Below are 22,109 nucleotides of genomic sequence, written 5' to 3'. Positions count from 1 at the left end.
TCATTTATACTGACAAAAGGTGTCCTTAAATAGTTGGAATCATCACCTTAAAACTATGAGCTTGTATGTGTTGCTAAAGGGTGTGTCTTGAACAAGAGAGAAATCAGTCAGAGCTTAAAGTACGGAACTAAATCAGTGTTTTTGACAATTTTACTTAATTTACTTCAAATCAGTGTTTTCCAAAAGTTTAGTGTGTCAGTTTCAAATCCCAATTTTATAATGACCCTGTTGATGAATCATCTTAATGATAGTGTATGTGCAAGTTTTAAAGGAGAATTCCGGCCAATTTTTACGTTAATCTTCTATCGTACTTTCGATAGAAAAAAACCCCAACCCTCTTAACAGACACAAACCCTTACGTGTCAACAAGATGCGTTTTCAACTCAGACATTGTTTAAATTCACCTACCCTGGTCCTTGTAACGATCCTGCTGGTAGCTATCTTGCCCTGCTAGCTGATAGCCGTTAGCCGTTAGCTGCTAGCTGCCGTCCAGTGAGTGGACGGCAGCTAGCAGATAACGGCTAACGGTTATCTGGCTGTACACACTCACCAGAGGGCAGCTAGCAGCTAACAGCTACTACCGCACTACTGTTTTTTTTAGGGGGGAATACACTTCAAGACGTGACATGACCTGTCCTCTGGAGGACATAGCCACACCAATTGCCCCGACCACTGCTGTTTTAGCTCAGGGGACACTTGTAGTACGTAGCTGCAGCTTCTCCGTGTTACCTGCACTGACTCGGGTCGGGGTTTTTTCTATCCAAAGTACTCGCGTAGCTATAGCGATAAAGATTAACGTAAAAATTGGCCGGAATTCTCCTTTAAGTGTAAATTATTGTTAGATCACACATCACATTTTAATAGGAAACAGCACCTTAATGTGAATGTGAAAAAAGCAAACAACAGAAAAGATGAATAAAAAAGGGTGGGAAGGCACCTTTCTATAAGCCATGGGACTATGGCATCTGTAACAAAACACATCCTTGAAAGTATTTTGTCAACTGATTAAATCTCAGTAAAGTGAGTGACAAAACTTATTCAATGCTGTGTCAGTCCTCTGTGGATAGCTTTAGAAACTTTTAATGACACTTTGTTGGCAAGTCACAGAACTGTTAGTGACACAACAGAGCAACACAAAGTGGTGTTATTTTTTTTTTTTCACCGTTTGAAAGATAATCTCCATTAGTGCATGAATGCAGTGCAAATAGATGTTTGCTCTGCATACAGAGTAACTGAGGAAAACAACATTAAAAATAATTCTGAACTAGCTGATCTCATTTTCACCAGATATAATGTATTATTTATCAATAATCAGATGACCCAATCTTATATGTCAAGCCACTGTGTTTGTCAGAAGAATCTCAGGGGGACCTGGGAGAATAATGAGAATGCTAGGTATGGAAACATTTTTAGCAACATCAGTGTTATGCCTCCTGCAGCACATAGTGTAAAAAGAAAAAAAAGATCTTTCAGGATCTGAACTAAGTCTTAAAGACTTTCATTACATATTTTAAACTTTTGCCAAGAAATATGTTAAATTAATGAGTGAAGAAATGTGAAGCAATTCATAAAGTACCAATCAGATGAGTGAAGTCCACGTCCAATCTTTTACTGTAGCCAAAGTCAGGGTCCATCCCACTGCGATGCAGGACCACCTGAGACACGCATTCTTCTATCACCTTGTAATACTGAGGCCTGAGGGGTCATGAAACATAAAGCAGAACAATTAGACAAGCCACAGAAAAATATGAGTGACACAAACTCTACAAGGCTAATTAACCACAAATTATTCCCTTATCCAAGCTAGAGGTCACAAAATGCCATGTCAAAAAGGGTGCTGCTGGAGAAAATAGGCACCCTATTAAATTTGATCACTTGCTTCACCCCGATCATGAAATTAGCAGATGAATGGACACACAGAACCCAGGTCTGTGTTAGTCGGTCCATTTCAAGGTGACAGACGGTAGCCAAGGCTACGCTTGCCCTCTTGCCTAATTTGCAATCATCTTTGCCAATTAGAGCAACCATAAAAACTGAAATGTAAATCTAATCAGTGTAATGTGTGTAATTGAAAGCACAATGACCGGGAAAACATGTCAGCCAGTTAGGAGTGTGACTGAGTGCTTGGTGTTGTCGAGCAGGGTGAGTGAATCAGCCTAAGAGTCCTATTCCGCCACACAGGTTGGTATGTGACCTTTTCTCAGTAACATTATCAACTTTAATTGCAAGTGACATTCAGCAAATACAATGGCAGCTTAAGCTGAGCTCCAAACTGAGAAATAATTATTTTCTAAGCATGACATTGACCAGAAGTTGATGGTTAAAATCGCAGAAGAAAAAACATGCGAAAAAGCTCCATTTATTATAAATTGGAAGTTCAGATTTGAACTGAGGTTCTAGATCTAGAAAATTAAACCTTAATGATGGTCATGAATAATGTCCTTATACAATTTTAAAAGAAGAATTCCCTAAACCCCTCTCCAGGAACCATCACCTTATCGTGGTGGAGAGGTTTGTGTGTCCCTATGAACCTGAGGGCTGTGTTGTCTGGAGCTTTGTGCTCCTGGTAGGGTCTCCCAAGGCAAAGTGGTCTCAGGTGAGGGGCCAGACAAAGAATGGTAGAGGTAGAGATGGAGTGACCCTGCCCGGAGGAAGCCCGGGGCCCCCGTCTGGAGCCAGGCCCAGATGGAGGGCTCGTCAGCGAGCGTCTGGTGGCCGGGTTTGCCACGGAGCCCGGCCGGGCACAGCCCGATAAAGCTACGTGGCAGACATCTCTCCATCCCATGGGCCCACCACCTGTGGGAGGAACCGCTGGGGTCGGGTGAGCTGCTACACGGGTGGCAGTGAAGGTCAGGGGCCTCGACGGACCAGACCCGGGCAGCAGACGCTGGCTCTGGGGACGTGGAATGTCACCTCTCTGTGGGGGAAGGAGCCGGAACTTGTGCGGGAGGTGGAGCGCTACCGGTTAGATCTGGTGGGGCTTACCTCTACGCACAGTCTCGGTTCTGGAACCATACTCCTGGATAGGGGTTGGACTTGGTACCAGAGCACCCTAGGCCAAAGGTCAATGATCGATTTTATAATCGTTCCATCTGATCTGAGGCCGTATGTTTTGGACCCTTGGGTGAAGAGAGGGGCGGAGCTGTCAACCGATCACCATCTGGTGGTGAGTTGGGTCAGGGGGTGGGGGAAGACTCTGGACAGACCTGGTAAGCCCAAACGGGTAGTGCGGGTAAATTGGGAACGTCTGGAGGAGGCCCCTGTCCGACAGACTTTCAACTCACACCTCCGGCGGAGCTTTTCGTGCATCCCTGTGGAGGCTGGGGGCATTGAACCCAAGTGGACAATGTTCAAAGTTTCCATTGCTGACGCTGCGGTGAGGAGCTGTGGTCTTAGGGTCTTAGGTGCCTCAAGGGGCGGTAACCCACGAACACCGTGGTGGACACCGGCGGTCAGGGAAGCCGTCCGACTGAAGAAGGAGTCTTTCCGGGATATGTTATCCCAGAGGACTCCGGAAGCAGTTGCAAGGTACCGAAGGGCCCGAAGGGCTGCAGCCTCTGCCGTGAAAGAGGCAAAGCAGCGGAGGTGGGAGAAGTTCGGAGAAGATGTGGAGAAGGACTTTCGGTTGGCACCAAGGTACCGTTCGCCACCTCAGGAGGGGGAAGCGGGGAACCATCCAAGCTGTGTACAGTAAGGATGGGACGCTGTTGACCTCAACTGATGAGGTAATACGGCGGTGGAAGGAGCACTTTGAGGAACTCCTAAATCCGACTAATACGCCCTCTATGGTAGAGGCAGAGCTGGAGGATGATGGGGGATTGTCGTCAATTTCCCTGGTGGAGGTTGCTGAGGTAGTTAAACAACTCCACAGTGGCAAAGACCCAGGAATTGATGAGATCCGTCCAGAAATGCTTAAAGCTCTGGGTGTGGAGGGGTTGTCTTGGTTGACACCTCTTCACGGTGCCTAAGGAGTGGCAGACCGGGGTGGTGGTTCCCCTTTTTAAAAAGGCCTGGGAACGCCTCGGGATCCCGCAGTGGGAGCTGGTTAATGTGGCTCGGGAAAGGGAAGTTTGGGGTCCCCTGCTGGAGCTGCTACCCCCACGACCCGATACCGGATAAGCGGACGAAGATGGATGGATGGAATTCCCTAAACCTGGAACCACAGCAATCACAAGTGCAAACTCCATCCGCAAGTGCAGCGGTATAAAATCTGGAATCGGGGTGAAGCGGGATGAAAAAATTACTAATAGGAGGATACAGTATCAGCAGCTGGAGAAAGGAGGATTCAATGATCACATAAACTCCTTCCATCTCCTTTTTAAATAAACAGTTTTCTAGTGGTCACAAATTAGAGGCTATGTCCAGAGCTTAATTTGAGCCGGAACATGCCGGAACATGTTCCAGCACCTCCGACGTTGGATCCGGCACCTCCTGTGTCACCATGAAAAATATGTCTAAATGAAAATATTAAATTACTGTTTGTGTAGTGTTCAATGTTGTTATCTGACTTGTTAGTCTTTATTCCCCATTGAAGTTCCACAAAAATCTTATGTTTGTATTTTCAATGTGTTTTGAGGTGAATTTTCAGGTTAAGACGGAGTGGGGAGAGGGACGGAGGGAGGGGAGGCGCTTCAACAGCGTGGCGCTGCACTTCAAGTGACACAAGCGCTTGTGCTGGTTGAGATTGCTGTTATAGCCTCATTTCACTCAGAGGAAAACTGTCAAAAAGACAACAAAGTTTGCTTAACTTTTTCAAATACGCTGGCCAGTCGGATCCCAAACAAGCAAAAACCGTTTCTGCCGATCAAGAATGTGGAGACCATGGTGGGTTTTTTGTTTAATTTAATAGTCTGATGGATAATTGCTGCTTGTGAAAACGATTGTTGCAGTGTATTTATTTTTATTTTTTTACATTTCGCACCGATGTAGTGCATGTTCTGAAATAAAAATAAACATCGCCCTAATGTCCACACAGCGATGTTTAGGTTTTTTTTGTCAGAGAAGCTACGTAGGCAGTGTAATTTTTTTTTTTTGTTCCGTTACCTCCAACCCCTGTTTTGAGTCGCCGGATCCACCCTCCACTCTGCGCTCCGGGACCTCCCACTTTACAAATTAAGCACTGGCTATGTCCTTCTATGACTCCCAAAGCACAAATATACAGTACAACACTTCAAATATTCTTCCAGTGGCAGCTGCTGATGCAGATGTTTGTTTCTTTTTTAGAAAACCGTGCTATCTTTGCAAACTCCTGTTTTGCCATATACTGTATTACAACATCAGGAAGATGACAAAGTTAACACAAGTTCGACAAATCCCTCTATGCTGTAGTTGAATGCCCTTTTAGCTTCTTGAGATTGCCCAATAGATTTCTATGATAATAATTGAAATGCAGGGATTTAGAGAAGATTTTATGATAACTTTGATGCTGATTAAGAACTCAAGGTCTGATCAAAGCCTGCCCATCTGATGGTTCTGCATGAAGGGCAGGAGCACTAATGTTAGAAAAATGTAATAATTGATTAGACCGGCAGGGCTGAGAGCAAAGTGTCAGATGTTATTTTGTGTACCTAAAAAAACACATATATCCAAGTATGTGTCGAAAGGAAAAGGAATGTGATAAACAGAAACTTCTAATCAAAATTAATGTTTCAAGTTTTATTCCAAGACTTTGATTCTATACTGTTGCCTGTAAATTCAAAGGCTATGTTCTGTTGGTACCTTGTGGGTGGACAGGCCATATCACGTTATAAACAGAAATATGAAAGAACACAAAATTCTGAGCCAAAGCAAATAAGAATAATTCAGCATTTAGGTGCACTGTTTTGAAAGCATGAAATGCCATACATTAAGCTTGAGCTGGTGGATTCGCCCACTCATGATTGGAACACGCATCGCCCTGCATGGCTTAAGCACTGTGGCACTCGGCTTACAACTGTCACCAATGTACACCACATTATTATCTCAATAAGCCGCCCTATTTTCCCTTCGTCCTCCATCCTCTGCCACCACCAAGCAGATAGAGGCTGGGTGGAGATAACTGGAGACGGAGAGAGTGACCCAGAACTGTCAGGCCCCTCCACAGTGGGCAGGGCTGGGCTCCAGAAGCTAGCATATGTCCCCTGCATTATTCCCCACCTCTTATTTTACTTTGGCACCTTCATTTCTTTCAATGATAGCTTGCAGTTCAGCACAGCCCCAGCCACTTGATCCAGCTCTGCTCCACATAACCAGTATAATCCCCATATCACTAGGCTCCAAAAGAGCAGATCTGCTCTATATTTACTGGGTGGGTTTGATGTGCTCCCATTCATTAGGCTTGCAGTGAGAGATTAATTATCAAAAATAAACCAAGCCCCGGAGGGGAGAGCAACAACTAATGTTGTGTTAAGAGGAATGACAGTAGACAGAGCATGTTGCCCGCCGTAGACCTTATTATTATTAGAAGAATACGTATTATACTGTATTATTCAATTAATTATCATTTAATGTAGATCATTATTTGACACATGCATCAAGGTATCAAGTGTGCTATTGATTCCAATAAAACAATGATAAAAACAACATAATCCTTTACTTTAGATATATTATAAGCACTGATGCATTCCTTTGATCACAAAGCCAAAGTCTGTCACACTTTAATACAACATACTTAACCTAAGACTGCACCTCTAAACTAGTTCAACTAGAGTCATGCATTGCTATAACACATTCTCTATTTGCCTATTTTCGTTTTTGTTCCAAGATGATGGAATATTATACGTGTACTACACAACTACCCAATTCTGACCACAACATAAAAAATGTGTTAACTTTAAAGCTGAAGGCTGAAAAAAGATAGATAGTATATATTGGAAATATCTGCATGTACTGTAGTACTGCATCTTCCATCATCCTAAATCACACACCAGTGATGTATGGGGAATAAAAAGCCTCAGTCAGAATGAATTCCTGGCGTTAATGTCTGTGTGTGTGCACATGTGTTTGTCCTTGCATTTGTGATGTGTTTTTCAAAAACATATCTTTATAATGACCATCAGTTTTTTTTTTGTTTTTCTTTTTATGAGCGCTGGCCCTGATCCTTTCTTATTGCTGGCTCACAGAGGGGTAGCTGGACACTGGAGCCGCAGTGAACGTGGCTGTAACAGCTGGTTAATGTGAAATCTATTTCTCACTTCCTACGAATAGATGTGGAATACATTATTCATAACTCCAAGAGAAAAGCAACTTGTCTATGGTAAATTCATCTTCTTCCTTGCATCCTCCCTTCGTCTTCTTTTTTTTTTTTTTTTTTAAGTCTTATATCTGCAAAAAGGTCTGACAAAGCAGTGAATGAATCAGTGTCACTCAATTTAAGCCAGTTTCTCTGATGTTGCTCACTGAGGTAGTGCAACACATGAAACCTACCAACTGTCCTTTAGACATTGTTCCCGCCAGGATGATAAAGGAGGTTTTTAATAATGCCATCGGGTCGAGTCTACTTACTTCTTTAAATTCTTTTCTTAGTTTAGGTTCAGTCCCAGCTGCCTTTAAACATGCTGTGGTCATAGAGCAGCCTCATCTTGACCCCACAGTGTTGTCCAATTTTAGACCAGTCTCTCATCTGCATTTTCTTTCAAAGGTTTTGGAAAAAGTAGTTTTTATACAGTTACAAGACTTTTTACAACAGAACTCTGTGTTTGAAAAATTTCAATCTGGTTTCAGATCATGTCACAGCACTGAGTCTGCACTGTTGAGAGTACACAATGATATTGCTTTGTCCGTAGATGCCGGGAATCCTCACAGCGGCTTTTGATACAGTGGTCCTTCTCTCTTGCCTTGAGCATTGTATAGGCATCCGAGGCTCATCACGTAAAGTTCTCATATTATGGTCATTTTCAGGTTCATAATTGTATTTAGAGGTTGTACCAGAATAGGTTTACATGGTTTCATTTTCAAAAAACACCATATTTTTGTCGTACTGCACATTGCTGCAGCTCCTCTTTTCACCCTGTGTTTTGAGCTCTCTGTTTTAGCTACAGAGTGAGGCATTGCACTAATGTTCCATCTTTGTTGGGAGTCCCACATGCGCTCTACATAGGTAAGGACTACCAGCCAGTCAGAAGCAGAGTATGAGGGCGTGCAACGCTAGCAGCAAGGCGACCATTATAACGTGTGTTACAAAGTGATGCATGTTTGTCACGGAAGTAAAGGCTGGACTACAATAGAGCTGTTTGAAGCAGTTGGTGAACAGTGTTTTCTCTGGAAAATGGTAAGTCCCTTTGGGGTGGACTTTGGGCTTTTTCACTTTGTAAACCTATAACATGCACAAAATAAATGGTTTAGCTCCTATTTGGCAAATAGGAGCTTCTCTGTCATGATTGGTGACCTCTCCTCGTCACCTGCTCCTCTCTCTTGCGGGGTACCTCAGCGTTCAATTCTTGGCCCCATCCTGTTTTCCTTATATATGTTGCCTAGGGGCTATTATAGGCAAGCACAACCTGTCATTTCATTGTTATGCAGATGATTTGCAAATTTATTTGCCTATGAAACCTAATGACAATGTTGCACTAAACTCCCTGCTTAGTTGTATTAATGATATTAAGTTGTGGCTTTCACATAACTTTCTTAATTTGAATGAAGATAAAACTGAGTGTATTATCTTCAGTACTTCATGCATGTCAAACAGTCCAGAGTTTGGGAGCTCTGGCTTCATACACTAAGCCACCTGTCAAAAATGTGGGGGTGACGTTCGTTTGTGGCATGAAATTTGACAAGCAGATCAGCAATGTTGTTAGAATGAGCTTTTTCCAGCTTCGTCTCCTGGCTAAAGTTAAGCCCTTCCTTAACAGGCACGATCTAGAGAAGGCAATTCATGCCTTTATTAGTTCAAGGCTGGATTATTGTAATGCTCTTTAAGTTAGTCTAAATCAAACCTCCATCTCGCGCCTTCAACTTGTGCAAAAATGCTGCTGCTCGCTTTTTAACAAAGACATCTAGACGTGCACACATCACTCCCGTTCTCTATGCCCTACATTGGCTCCCAGTGCGTTATAGAATACATTTTAAGATTTTATTGTTTGTTTTCAAGGCCTTAAATGGCCTGGCCCCAGAGTATTTGTGTGAGATTTTAACCCTGCGTGAGCACAACAAGTCATTGCGGTCTTCAAATCAACTGGTTTTAGAAGTCCCAAGGTCAAGGTATAAACAGGGTGATCGGGCTTTCGCAGTTGCTGCCCCAAGACTCTGGAACAAGTTACCCACTGACATTCGCACCACTATTACAGATGTAGCTCTTTTTAGATACAAACTCAAATCTTATTTATTTAGAATGGCTTTTAGTACATACATTTGATTAGATTTGATAGATTGATTGATTGATTGAATTTAGAGGAATGACGGCCTTCCTGCTCAGTGAATGGCATATTTGCTATTTAAAGGCAGTTGAAAGCTAACCCAAGGGTTTATTTCATAATTCCAAAACACAGAATATTATTCGTACTCTAATTATTTGCCACCTGATATACATCGTTTTATATATGGTTGTATGGTGGGTTTTAAGCAAATTCTGTTTTGCATATTTTTTTTTAACCATATTTTATGTATTTTATTATTTGCATGTATCTGTTTTAAATTTAAGTCTGTGTGTTCTATGTTTCATCAAACTGCAAGACCACTTTTTCCGCTCAGATAATGGACTTAAAATTTGAATTAAATTAATAAATAAGGGATCCAAGCTAATAGATGTTGCTTTCACATACAACAGTTCTAGGTAAATGACAAAAGTATATAAAGGATATATATCAAGTTTCAAACAGGAATAGGTCTTTTACTTTTGGGAGGATAATTGTAAACAACAAATTTAAATCTGGCTTTTACTTTTATGTTTTCAAAGCCAAACAAACAGACCCACAGAGACAACAACTATTTCCTGTTGAGTGCTGTATGAGGCGTTTCATATCTACTGTGAAAAACAAAAAACAAAACAAAGCGAAGACTATCCACGCACACTGACATCCAGTAGAGCCTCGTAAGTCAATGAGTAGTAAAGAAGTAAAAATCTTACCTGATGTAATAGTCATTTCTGATGAGCAAAAGGTGCTGAAGGACTGACAGGAAGTAGGTCTCTGAGCCAGTGTCTTTCACCATATTGGACAGGAGATGGTACACTTCATTCATATCAGTACAGGAGCAAGGTTAAGGAAAACCACTTCATTCAGGTTTTAGATTTAAGTGAATACATTCAACTTGCTGGGGGGAAAGAAAAACAATTTGAGTTCATTATTCAGGTGCATTCAACTCATTGTAAACATTTACATGTTTTTTGTTCTTGTTTTGTTTGTAACTACTTATTTATTTCCCCTCCTCACCTCAGGTTTTCTGACAGGCATTGTTGTGCAAAAGCATATGGAGATGCGATTACTCTTATCCATTCACTCTCTGGGGAGTGTATAAATATTTACTTTCAGGAAAGTGTAGGGGAAGGCTCTTGTGTGTGTGTGTGTGTGTGTGTGTGTGTGTGTGTGTGTGTGTGTGTGTGTGTGTGTGTGTGTGTGTGTGTGTGTTCTTATCCTACAGCTCAGAACAGTGTAAACAGCTAACTTGAGGAGGGAGACTGCTAATAAGGAATGCTCCCTCTGGTTTACCTGCCACCCTAAACCTTTCAGAATAGAGGAAGTAATTACATGGAAAACTCACTGGTTTGAATTGAATGTTTGAGGCAGAAATGATGAGGAGCCGTTCATTCGCAGGGCAACAATATGGTTCAGTTCTCAGATTGAAACTGACATGCACTCAGGAAAAATTCAAAAATAATTAATGTTATTAAATTGCATAAGGTATTACTTAGGTGTCCTATGTTTGCTTTCCCCAGGAGGAAGTAGTGATGGCTTTGACATGTAACTATCTTTTTATTCTTCCATGTTCAAACATCATATACTGCATATATGTATTGATTATTTGCTGAGTATTTGTTTAAAAGAAAAGTTTAATAAATTATATTAGTGATTATTCAAAAACAAAATGTATGATATTGATTTTATCGAATGCCTATATGACGATATGAAGATAAGCACGTACATTTGAACAAATTTAAAACATTCGATCTCTACAGTATGTTAATGGTTGATTAGTAGTACAAGTTTAATTTAGAAATGATTAATTTGTGTTTCTAAAACTCCTATTAGTGTTCTAAAAGTGCAGCTCCAAAGCGCTAAGTACCCAGGAAAATGAATGATTTGGAGCCTATTTAATTTGTTTGCTTGAGAATGGAGGATTTCCCTGTGGAGACTCATCTTGTTTGAAAAAGTGGAATAAGCCTGTGCACACATGCAGAAAAAAGAAAACTTAAGAGACAGTACCTTGTTAAGCGTGCAGTGAGGAAAACTTGATTGCCATTATACATGAAATGCAGATTTTAACAATGTTTGCTAACTTTTTTACATAGTTCCACATACTGACTGCCAAGCAATGAAATTACACTTAAAACGTGGCAGCATGCAGTTTGTTGTGATTTCACTCCTCCTTCTGCTTTGATACAGACGATATCAAATATAAAGTCAAATTCAGACCAAACAGACCACCAAAGCAACAGTTATATTTCTACTTCTACTAACATGTTATAATACTGTAGTTGACAGATATACAATTGCTATCGATCAAAAAAGCATGACCGATTAGAGGGGTCCTCTACGTTTTCATAGGTGAATCTGAAGATTTTGTCAATGCTCTATTTCTTTCCTAATAATGTGTCATCAAAAGCTAATGAAGGATGACTCTGTAAGAGAGCATCAATAATTCAGATAATTTATTTCCTCAAACAGCACTTAACTGCATTCTCAATTTCCCATGTGATCATCCACACAAAACAATCTGCAGCCACTGCAATGGAGGTGATCAATTTTTTTAAATACTGTTTGACACTTTTCCTATTAATTTCAACAATGTCTGTAATTAAACTCCTATCCCATATCAATTTTTTGAGAGAGAGGGATGGGAAGACAGGCTCCTCTGCAGTATCATTTCCCTCTCTTGTATTAGCTGAGTATGAAGCCTGAGAGAATAACCAATCCTGTGAGATTCAATTATAGCCTCACCACAGCAGCATTTCAGAGGACATGAGAAGAAGCTCAGACTGGGAAAGTATCCAGCTAGCTTCATCTATCACTAAGCTGCAGACATAAACCTAATGTAGAATGTCAATCCATTCGATGAAACCCCATCTACTCTCTCTTTCGCGCTCTGTCTCTCTCTTTACACTCCCTCTCCAAATAATGAATAAACATGAGTGGCAGTCAAGTGTGATGTAGGCCAGTCAGTGGTGGGGTCAATCAATCACCATTCCGCAGTTTATTAATATTTATTAGTGGCCTGGCGTCACCTCCTCGGCACCTGGACCGGACCAGACACAGAGGAGACGAGCCTCTCCAGGTTAATATTCATGAAACTGCTGGGAGAAACAAGACACATATACAATGCTCAGGAAGTAGAAGTACTACCAGCGAGATATCATGCATATACGTGTGTGTGTGTGTGTGTGTGTGTGTGTGTGTGTGTGTGTGTGTGTGCAAAAAAAGGGACAAAGGGTAGCTTAGGCATTCGAATAATGCTCAGCGCCCGCAGATCAATACCACATTGTCCTTGGAAACAAACATTGGGCCTTCTCATTTGTGAACCTGCTCAAGCACATCATTAATCCAGGTGCACTTTTTTTTTTCTCTCCTTCTTCTCTCCACACACACACACACACACACACACACACACACACACACACAACCTCCTCCCCTCACCTACATGTGTCAACAGAAACTGTCACTCATGGCAGCACTTTATGCCAGTACTAGAACTCTGGGATTTGGTGGAAGAATAAGGTTGTGGGAATGAACATCTGCATAACAATGTCAGCGTCTGGTTTGTCTGCTCACAATGTCAGCCATTCATACATAGCCTGAGAGAAGATTTGTGAATTATTAAAAGGGTCTTCTCTGGGATGCTTGAAGTAGTTTCCAACTCTGGACTAAATTACTGCCCACGTTATCAACTTCTACTCTGCACGCATGGAGTTAAATGGACATTGGCAGAGAACTGGGGAAGAAAATTAACATTTCTAAAATGGCATAGAAAGACAATGAGTGCAAATACCTGAACAGGAGAAACATTGTGCATATAATAAAATATGACTCCACATGAACATGATTAATTGTCTACTGTGAATAGTAAATGGTAAAACAGGAAAGCATATGTCTGTTTGATATATTCCTCTTGAGTCTTACTACAGTCCTACTTGACCCAGTACCAACAGACAAAGGACAAAAAGTAAGGAGGAGAGGAAGAAAAGAGTTGGGAGGTTCAGATGACTGGTTTATTTACCTTGTATACCTGGCCAGAGATGGAGCTGAATATTGTGCTCTGGCTCCTCAAATCCTTCTCTAATGAACCAAGCCATGAGAGGCTTTAGTCTGTAAAGCTTGACCAAACCCACAATATACACTAATCTCTCGCTGCAAGTTCTGCAGACCTATTCATCTGTATATTCACACAGAGGGAGGACCAAAAGGATATTCCATCTCAGCGCGGATGTCATCCAGGCGATGGGAGAGTTCGATAGAGTCCTCCTCCTTGTTCTCATTGAACACCTTCAGCTGGATGTCTAGCTCCTCTGTCTCTTTTAGCTCCTAGAATGAGTTAGACATACGTCACATAGCTGAAAATATGCAGTTATACAAAAGGTCATCTTGCAATGTTGATTATGATAAACAGTGGTAGTACCTGCAAGTAATAACTTAGATATAGCTTTTAACAATGTATTACTCCAGTATTTGTATTGTTGAATATTGTTGAAACTGTTATGTGTGACTGTTAATCAGGCCTTACTGTAAAAACATTGTAATACTAGAATATTAGTTTTCCTGTTCCAGCTGTACGGAGAACTGTGAAATGAGACACCCTGAACACTAGGTATTCCAGACAGTACCTATTCTTGCACACCTGTTCAAGCCACGAGGGGCTACGGCAGTGCTCTTTACCACTTCTCTATGAATCACCGGCAGTGGAGTTTACAGACGGAGACAGGGCCAAATGTAACCCAATTTCTGCAGGTATCAATCACCTTGCACTGTTTTTTTGGTGCACCATCTGTCTTGAGCAACACTGGTTCGGAGGGAGGTGCACAATGCCACAAAACAAAGGGGGGGGAAGGGCCAAATACATGTGTCAAGGACTATAAGAACAAAACAAATTGTGCTCCTTTTTTCAGTGGAGTTCACTTTTTCTTTGCCAACAGCTACGCTGGCTCCTGAGCATAACTCATAATTAGATGAACGAGTCACTTTGAATGTCGGCATTAAAAGCGGTGAACGTGGCATTCATAAATGGCTGTACAATGAGACTCTCTCATATCAGGGGGCAGAATTGAAGATAATTAAAGTAATGACAGTAATAATCAACAGGAGCAGCTGGGATGACTTATTAACAACTGGCTCTGTGACACGTTCACCCCACTCGCTACAAATGAGAGCTTGAGTGATGAGTTGGAGCTCGTTTGCCTTCGCCTCATGTGAAGATGTGTAGGCCTGTGGATAATGATGCCAGGACGACCTGTGTGATGAGGTGCTGGCACTGCATCACGCTTGTCACAAGCTACTAGTTATACCACGATTACCACTGTTAATTAATAATAATAGAACCTGTTCTTATTCATGTCGTTTGTGTAAAGTGACACCAGGATTATTTGTTTTGAAAGCCTGTATGTTTAATCTGAGCACAATTACATAAATATCACATGCATTTTCATGCTGTTGCGTAACTGAAAATGCGGTTTGGTCATGTGTTAACTATAGTCTAAGAAATTCTGTTGTTTTCAAGGTTGGACTCTTAAACAGCATTACATTCAAGCTGTAATGTGTTATTTACAGCACCACATATACAAGTTATGTGGTTCTAACATTATTGCTGAAGCAATACAGTGTTGTGTTTATGACCAGAATTTTGACTGAACTGACTGAATTCACTGATTGAATGTATCGATTGACACAGGAAAAAGTAAATATTTTGGCCAGGACTTTTTTTATGCATGTGAATAATCCAACCATGTGCTGTGAGATAGTTTGATAACTCACAGGTAGGATCTTCTTGAGGCCACATCTTAAGAACTCATTGCGGAGATGTATCCGGAAGTCCAGGTCATCAGGGGAGGTGACCAGGGCATTGATCAGCTGCATGCAAGCAACCTGAGGAGTAAACAGACAAAATGGCACAAATGGGACACAAAAAAGATATCCCTTGCAAAACACATCAATTTAAATATGCATTTTGGAGTGATTACGATTACAATGATGAGGGGACAAAAAGGTAGAGACAAGGAGAGAGAGAGAGAGAGAGAGAGAGAGAGAGAGAGAGAGAGAGAGAGAGAGAGAGAGAGAGACAGACCAGAAAAAGAGACAGACCAGAAAAAGAGAGGGTAGAAAGTACAGGTCTGGTGTGTATTGACTAGATGTGCATTATTAATGGATTTATTGGTAAGGAAAAAGCCTCAGTGTGTGTGTGTGTGTGTGTGTGTGTGTGTGTGTGTGTGTGTTGGGTGGAGGAGGGAAATCGCTGATGAATTATAATGAGCAATAAGGTGTTTCAAGGGAGCAAGTCATGGATAAGTTTTCCTTGGACAGACAATCGATAGCAGACGGAAGGATTCCCACGGACGATGTGAAAGATTGTCTTCTGAAACCTTGACCCTGAACCGTTGGCTGGTATGTGTTATTAATAAGAGCCACAACAATGCTGATTCTCTGTGGTTTCCTGGGTCAGTTTTATTATTTTTCTGGGTTACATTCAAACATACAAATCATCTGTCATCTAATATATACTAAATACTTTCTTTTCACTCATTGTTTTGCATTGCCCACTAAACATATTTCCACACATTCAATAAACAAAATTTTAAGTTATATTGAATAAGCGCTACAATCAAATGTTTCAGCTTTTTGAGTTTTTGTTTGATGAAAGGCAGAACAAAAGCTATCAGAAAATAGTACTGGCTTGTTTCTCTGTTACCTTAAATAGGTTGTATTCAAAATACTGACAAAAAACAGCAGGCTGGGATTGCCTCCACATGGATTTCAGACCGCTCCCCAATATGTGAAATACCTACGTTTTTCAAGGCCACGTGCACTCACATTGAGCGCGGCTGAACCGGCTATCAAAACAAAGAACAGAAAAGTTTGTTTTACAACACACACATTGAGAGTGTGACTTCATTCTCAGCACAGGACGCAATTACTCCACTATATCTTTACATAGCAAATACTTGTTTGCATTGTTGATGCAATACATAAAAACAGTACAGTCAGATACTGCATATTCCCTTGGGAAAGCACAAGCTTGCTGCAGTAAAGGATGCACCACTTTTGACTCTGTTGCACCGGTGCCAGGCACCAGAAACATGGCAGACTTCTGCATGTTCCACTAAAGCTTGAGAGCATCTAAGCAATATATGTGCATTAAAACCTGACATTTTACTGTATCCACCAGAGGCCAGACACATAAAAGAAACACCACCAAATCTTCACAGAATTTATGTGAGTGAAGAAAGCCATGGAGCTCATGAAAAATTCTTTCTCTTCTTGCATCAAGCACCTCAAACATACCTCAGTCATATGTACGGTGGAGTAGAAAGCAGTTGTGTTGGGGGTGGGGGAGGGGGGTTATCTGTGATAGGTTTAGAGAGTTGCAGTGGTGCCATAGGGGGTTCAAAACATCATAATTAAAAGTGCCACTGCTGGGACAGTTTTAAAGTTGAAATGCTGAGTTTCTCTCACACTCAGCAGACAAGCATAGCCTGAACTACGGCAAAAAAACATTTTAATCACATTAGCTAAGTCTACTTCTACAGCCCATCACAGGTTTTGGATAAAAAGTCTATTAATTTCCTTGAACCCCCTACATCAGCAAAGCATTTTAATTTACTTTACAATTAGCAGAGCTTCATTTCATTAATGGCAAAATTTAAAGGAAAAACAACAGCATCCTAATAAAAGAATATCTACTTTCACTTCCACCACCCGCCTCATCAGTTTCCTTCATGACTTTTCCTTCATGACTTCACAATCCCTGCAGTTAAAAAAGTAATTCCTTAAGTAATTCCCTGCTTTTGGTTTCACAAAACATGTTTTAAGCTGTGTTAGTATTGCTGTTGTGTAGTTTTTCCTGCTGCTGAAGAAATCCAGTGAAAACAAAGAGAGGTATGGTGCTTTAGTTGCCCTTTCACACCGAGTCCTTTGAGACCCATCTTGACAGCAGCATTGGAAAAAAGAAGCAGATAGTGAGAAGAGGAGAAAATGTGTGAGAGAGAGGGAGAGAGAGAGAGAATGAAGACTAAATGCTTCTCAGGAACTTAATATTGCTGCTTTTTTCTAATATAATTATTCTGTTGTTATAGAGAAAGCCGGGTGCATTTCAATAGCCTAGTGATCACATCCCGTAATGTGCAAGAGGTGCAGTGGGGTTGACAAGTGGACCGAAAGACATTAAGAGAAGCAGAGAAAAACACATGTATGAAGACAGCTGAGGTTGAAATACAATGGGCCCCAGATGGACCACTGTCAATTTCAGTCTTGCCTGGCATCAAATGTGCTCTTCATGACAAAACAGAATTTGTGTGAATGACCCTGGACTGTGCCAGGTTTCTGTTCACTGTCTATGGTGCTATAAGTTATTTGCTTATATTTAAGTTTGGGTAGTATGAATCAGTGTGTATGACTATTTGAGGCATGCTAAATTGTATACTGCATCACAGAATAATGCAGTGCTATAGAGTAACAGTGATTAATGTATTGGCTGTTGAACCATAAGGATCACTTTTGTTCTTTAAAATGAATAATCTAATAAAAAGGCAGCGTTGAATGCATGATAAATATCAGTGATTTTAACTGCTTTTTGATGTGCGATTGCTAACCTGGAGCTGCTGGGCCTCGTGGTTCTCCAGACCTTCCACAATTGGAGCAAATCTCTCTTTATTGTTCCTCTCTGCAGCAATTGTCATGGCAGCTAGAATCTTATCCAGGCTGGAAGAAAACAGGGAGCAGGCACAACACAAAAGTCAACAAACACTTTTATCACCTCACTGACAGGACATTTACTCACAATTTTTAGCTCAAACACCATGTATCTTATCTCCCCTGGTGTGTTGGTGTGGACATTTGCTCGGCCAGTCTTTGGTCACCCTGACAAATGTGACTGCTTTCCATTTCTTTGAATGCAATCCGGACTAGTACTGGCTGTAGTATCCAATTTTGACCTTATCATGCTTGTTACTAAGGTGCTGCTAGACAAAAACAGGGTAACAGATTTCACTGCAAATATTTTTAGTTGTCAATTCAATTGAGGTAGAGTGTATTTGTCTAGGTGAGAAAGGGTGCAAATTATAGCAGGGACTGCCACACTAATGTGCTAATAAACTTATTGAGAAGGCAAGCAAATAGGAGTACTCGCAAGGGCTCAAGGCATCTCAGCTAAAAATAGCATTGGACAATTTCAGCCTCTAAAGAGTGAATGAAAAAAAAAAGAACTTGCTGTGCTGCACACACACACACACACACACACACACACACACACACACACACACACACACACCCCCACACACCACAATTAAAGTAGAGCACTTTGGTAAACAGTGATTTACAATACGCATAATAATTGGCGTATTGAAAGGGGCACATTTTCTTCATCAATTGAAAATCTTAAGAGCTTAATCCCCTATCCTCAACCTTCTGCCTGATATACAAGTTCACCTCGTTGTTTCAATAAATACTTTAACAAATAAATAGACACACAAGGCCAAATATTAAAATGTTAGCTGTATGGGATCAGCCAATTTATGCATGTGCGAACATGTGTAATTACACATGCCATATAGGCTTGCAGTTGCCATTTGTATTATCTTATTTCAACCCAAAGAACTTTCAGGATGACAAAATACTAGCAGTTGCTTTGTAAGGGAGATCATGTGTCTGACCAAAAAGGACTGTATGTGTGGAGAAAGCTTAAAACAGAGATAAATGGGACGGCCATGCTCTGTGATAGAGGTTACAAAGTCACAGACAAGCATTGGGAGCTGCATACTGAATAGCTATAAAGCCAGTTCAGTCGACACTTCAAAACAGGCGAGATAGATCTGCTTAACTTGTCGTGTTCCCTTTTGATGCTGTCAGCTGAAGTGGGTGTTGAACATGAGCCAGCGTCACAGCACTGGTTGGCAGAGAAGTTTCTGAGCAAGAAAGTGAAGCCTCAGCTCCTTTGGCTGTCATTTCTACAGGATCCATACATTTTAATGCAAGGCTATGATCATGGCAAGATTTCCATGTTTACTTCAACCTATTCTTGAATACTTTGAAATCTGAGAGAGAGACAGAGTATCTGCATATATGTAAATATAGTTGTGTGTGTGTGTGTGTGTGTGTGTGTGTTGCTATGCAAGGAGCAAGTCTGTGTCTTGTTATGGTGATGACTGTAATATACAATTATGAATTCAATATTAAATCACTGAAAAAGTTGGCTTTCATTTAGAAAAATACTTATAGGTTTGCATATATTAAACACCTGTGTTTAATGGATATTCCTTTTTTTTTAGTAAATAAATCAGTTTACAAAAGAATGGCATCTGTGAATCATCTGAAATAAAAAAATATTTGGATTAAATGAATGTTGATTTAGAGTTAATATTCCTCTGCTTGATATACTGTAACTTAAAAACCATTTTGGAAACCATGCAGTCACAGTACCACAATAATACTGTAAAGGCCTATTTGGATGGTCAGAGATGTGAGACACTGCTGAACTCAGCTTCTCCAACAAAAATGTGTGGGTTTGTTTGTTTCCACCACTGCATACAGACTGACATTGAAGTGCCATTGTTATTCTAGTCTGGCCCTGTGGGAAACAATAAAAAACACCCCTAAATCCAATTTATAAGCTGTCAGCCAGGTTGAGGGTCTGTGGCAAACTACAGAGTAGTTCAACACATTAAAACAGACTAAACTGTATGGTCTGACCATGTGACCAAACAAATGTCTATACTGTCTGAGGTCATCTGTAAATGCAGTAGAGTGGGGCAAAAAAGTATTTAGTCAGCCACCAATTGTGCAAGTTCTCCCACTTAAAAAGATGAGAGAGGCCTGTAATTTTCATCATAGGTACATTTCAACTATGAGAGACAAAATGAGGAAAAAAAATCCAGAAAATCACATTGTAGGATTTGTAATGAATTTATTTGCAAATTGCTCGGGAAAATAAGTATCTGGTCACCTACAAACAAGCAAGATTTCTGGCTCTCACAGACCTGTAACTTCTTCTTTAAGAGGCTCCTCTGTCCTCCACTCGTTACCTGTATTAATGGCACCTGTTTGAACTTGTTATCAGTATAAAAGACACCTGTCCACAACCTCAAACAGTCACACTCCAAACTCCACTATGGCCAAGACCAAAGAGCTGTCAAAGGACGCCAGAAAAAAAATTAGACCTGCACCAGGCTGGGAAGACTGCAATGAATCTGCAATAGGTAAGAAGATTGGTGTGAAGAAATCAACTGTGGGAGAAATTATGAGAAAATGGAAGACATACAAGACCAATAATAATCTCCCTCGATCCGTAGCTCCACGCAAGATCTCACCCCGTGGGGTCAAAATGATCACAAGAACGGTGAGCAAAAATCCCAGAACCACATGGGGGGACCTAGTGAATGACCTGCAGAAAGCTGGGACCAAAGTAACAAAGGCTACCATCAGTAACACACTACGTCGCCAGGGACTCAAATCCTGCAGTGCCAGACGTGTCCCCCTGCTTAAGCCAGTACATGTCCAGGCCCGTCTGGAGTTTGCTAGAGAGCATTTAGATGATCCAGAAGAGGATTGGGAGAATGTCATATGGTCAGATGAAACCAAAATAGAACTTTTTGGTAAAAACTCAACTCGTCGTGTTTGGAGGGGAAAGAATGCTGAGTTGCATCCAAAAAACACCATACCTACTGTGAAGCATGGGGGTGGAAACATCATGCTTTGGGGCTGTTTTTCTGCAAAGGGACCAGGACGACTGATCCGTGTAAAGGAAAGAATGAATGGGGCCATGTATCGTGAGAGTTTGAGTGAAAACCTCCTTCCATCAGCAAGGGCATTGAAGATGAAACGTGGCTGGGTCTTTCAGCATGACAATGATCCCCAAACACACCGCCCGGCCAACGAAGGAGTGGCTTCGTAAGAAGCATTTCAAGGTCCTGGAGTGGCCTAGCCAGTCTCCAGATCTCAACCCCATAGAAAATCTTTGGAGGGAGTTGAAAGTCCGTGTTGCCCAGCGACAGCCCCAAAACATCACTGCTCTAGAGGAGATCTGCATGGAGGAATGGGCCAAAATACCAGCAACAGTGTGTGAAAACCTTGTGAAAACTTACAGAAAACGTTTGACCTCTGTCATTGCCAACAAAGGGTATATAACAAAGTATTGAGATGAACTTTTGTTATTGACCAAATACTTATTTTCCACCATAATTTGCAAATAAATTCATTAAAAATCCTACAATGTGATTTTCTGGATTTTGTTTTTTTCATTTTGTCTCTCATAGTTGAAGTGTACCTATGATGAAAATTACAGGCCTCTCTCATCTTTTTAAGTGGGAGAACTTGCACAATTGGTGGCTGACTAAATACTTTTTTGCCCCAGTGTATATGCTTACAGTGGGTAAATACGTATGCATGCAGTGCAGTCCCTGTCTGCGTATATGCCACACAGTAGGAGAAGATTGAAGCAGTAGTGATATTCCAGTGTTTACAAGAAGCAGCCGCTTGCAAAACATTACAGCCAGAGATGGACTATATCTCTTTCATCGTTTTATATATATTTATCATTTCTTTTTCTGTCATCATTCAGGATTTTAAATTGGTGTTGTGCTGTTTCCATATCAGCTGTGATTTACTGAGAAATATAGGAAAATGTGTCCCTTGCTCAACTTTGAATACTGAAAACTTGCTTGCAACTTTAAATGGAGGAGGTTAGGCAAGAGTACTTAAAGAGTACTTGAAGTTCATCCAAATTAGAAAACAACATACCCTTAGGTAAGTGGGAAAATGCATGCATATTGTTTTATTTGCAAA

The 22,109-nt window shown here is 41.0% G+C and overlaps 1 protein-coding gene across 1 annotated transcript in view; it reads right to left on the bottom strand.

Moving 5' to 3' along the window:
* The window catches only part of diaph2 (diaphanous-related formin 2), a 412,425-nt gene that overhangs the window by 266,165 nt on the left and 124,151 nt on the right, over positions 1-22,109 (bottom strand). Inside the window, exons 10-14 of the mRNA XM_078261409.1 lie at positions 17,924-18,032; positions 15,093-15,203; positions 13,537-13,649; positions 10,043-10,159; positions 1,577-1,695 (exon numbers count right to left, since the gene is read on the bottom strand). Coding sequence (XP_078117535.1) covers positions 1,577-1,695; positions 10,043-10,159; positions 13,537-13,649; positions 15,093-15,203; positions 17,924-18,032 — 569 coding nt within the window. The remainder of the gene's footprint in view (positions 1-1,576; positions 1,696-10,042; positions 10,160-13,536; positions 13,650-15,092; positions 15,204-17,923; positions 18,033-22,109) is intronic.

Source organism: Sander vitreus, chromosome 10 (assembly GCF_031162955.1).
Source record: "Sander vitreus isolate 19-12246 chromosome 10, sanVit1, whole genome shotgun sequence".
In the NCBI taxonomy this organism is placed as follows: Eukaryota; Metazoa; Chordata; class Actinopteri; order Perciformes; family Percidae; genus Sander; species Sander vitreus.
Note: the sequence above shows the minus strand (reverse complement) of the source record. Positions and strands in the feature narration are given on the sequence as shown.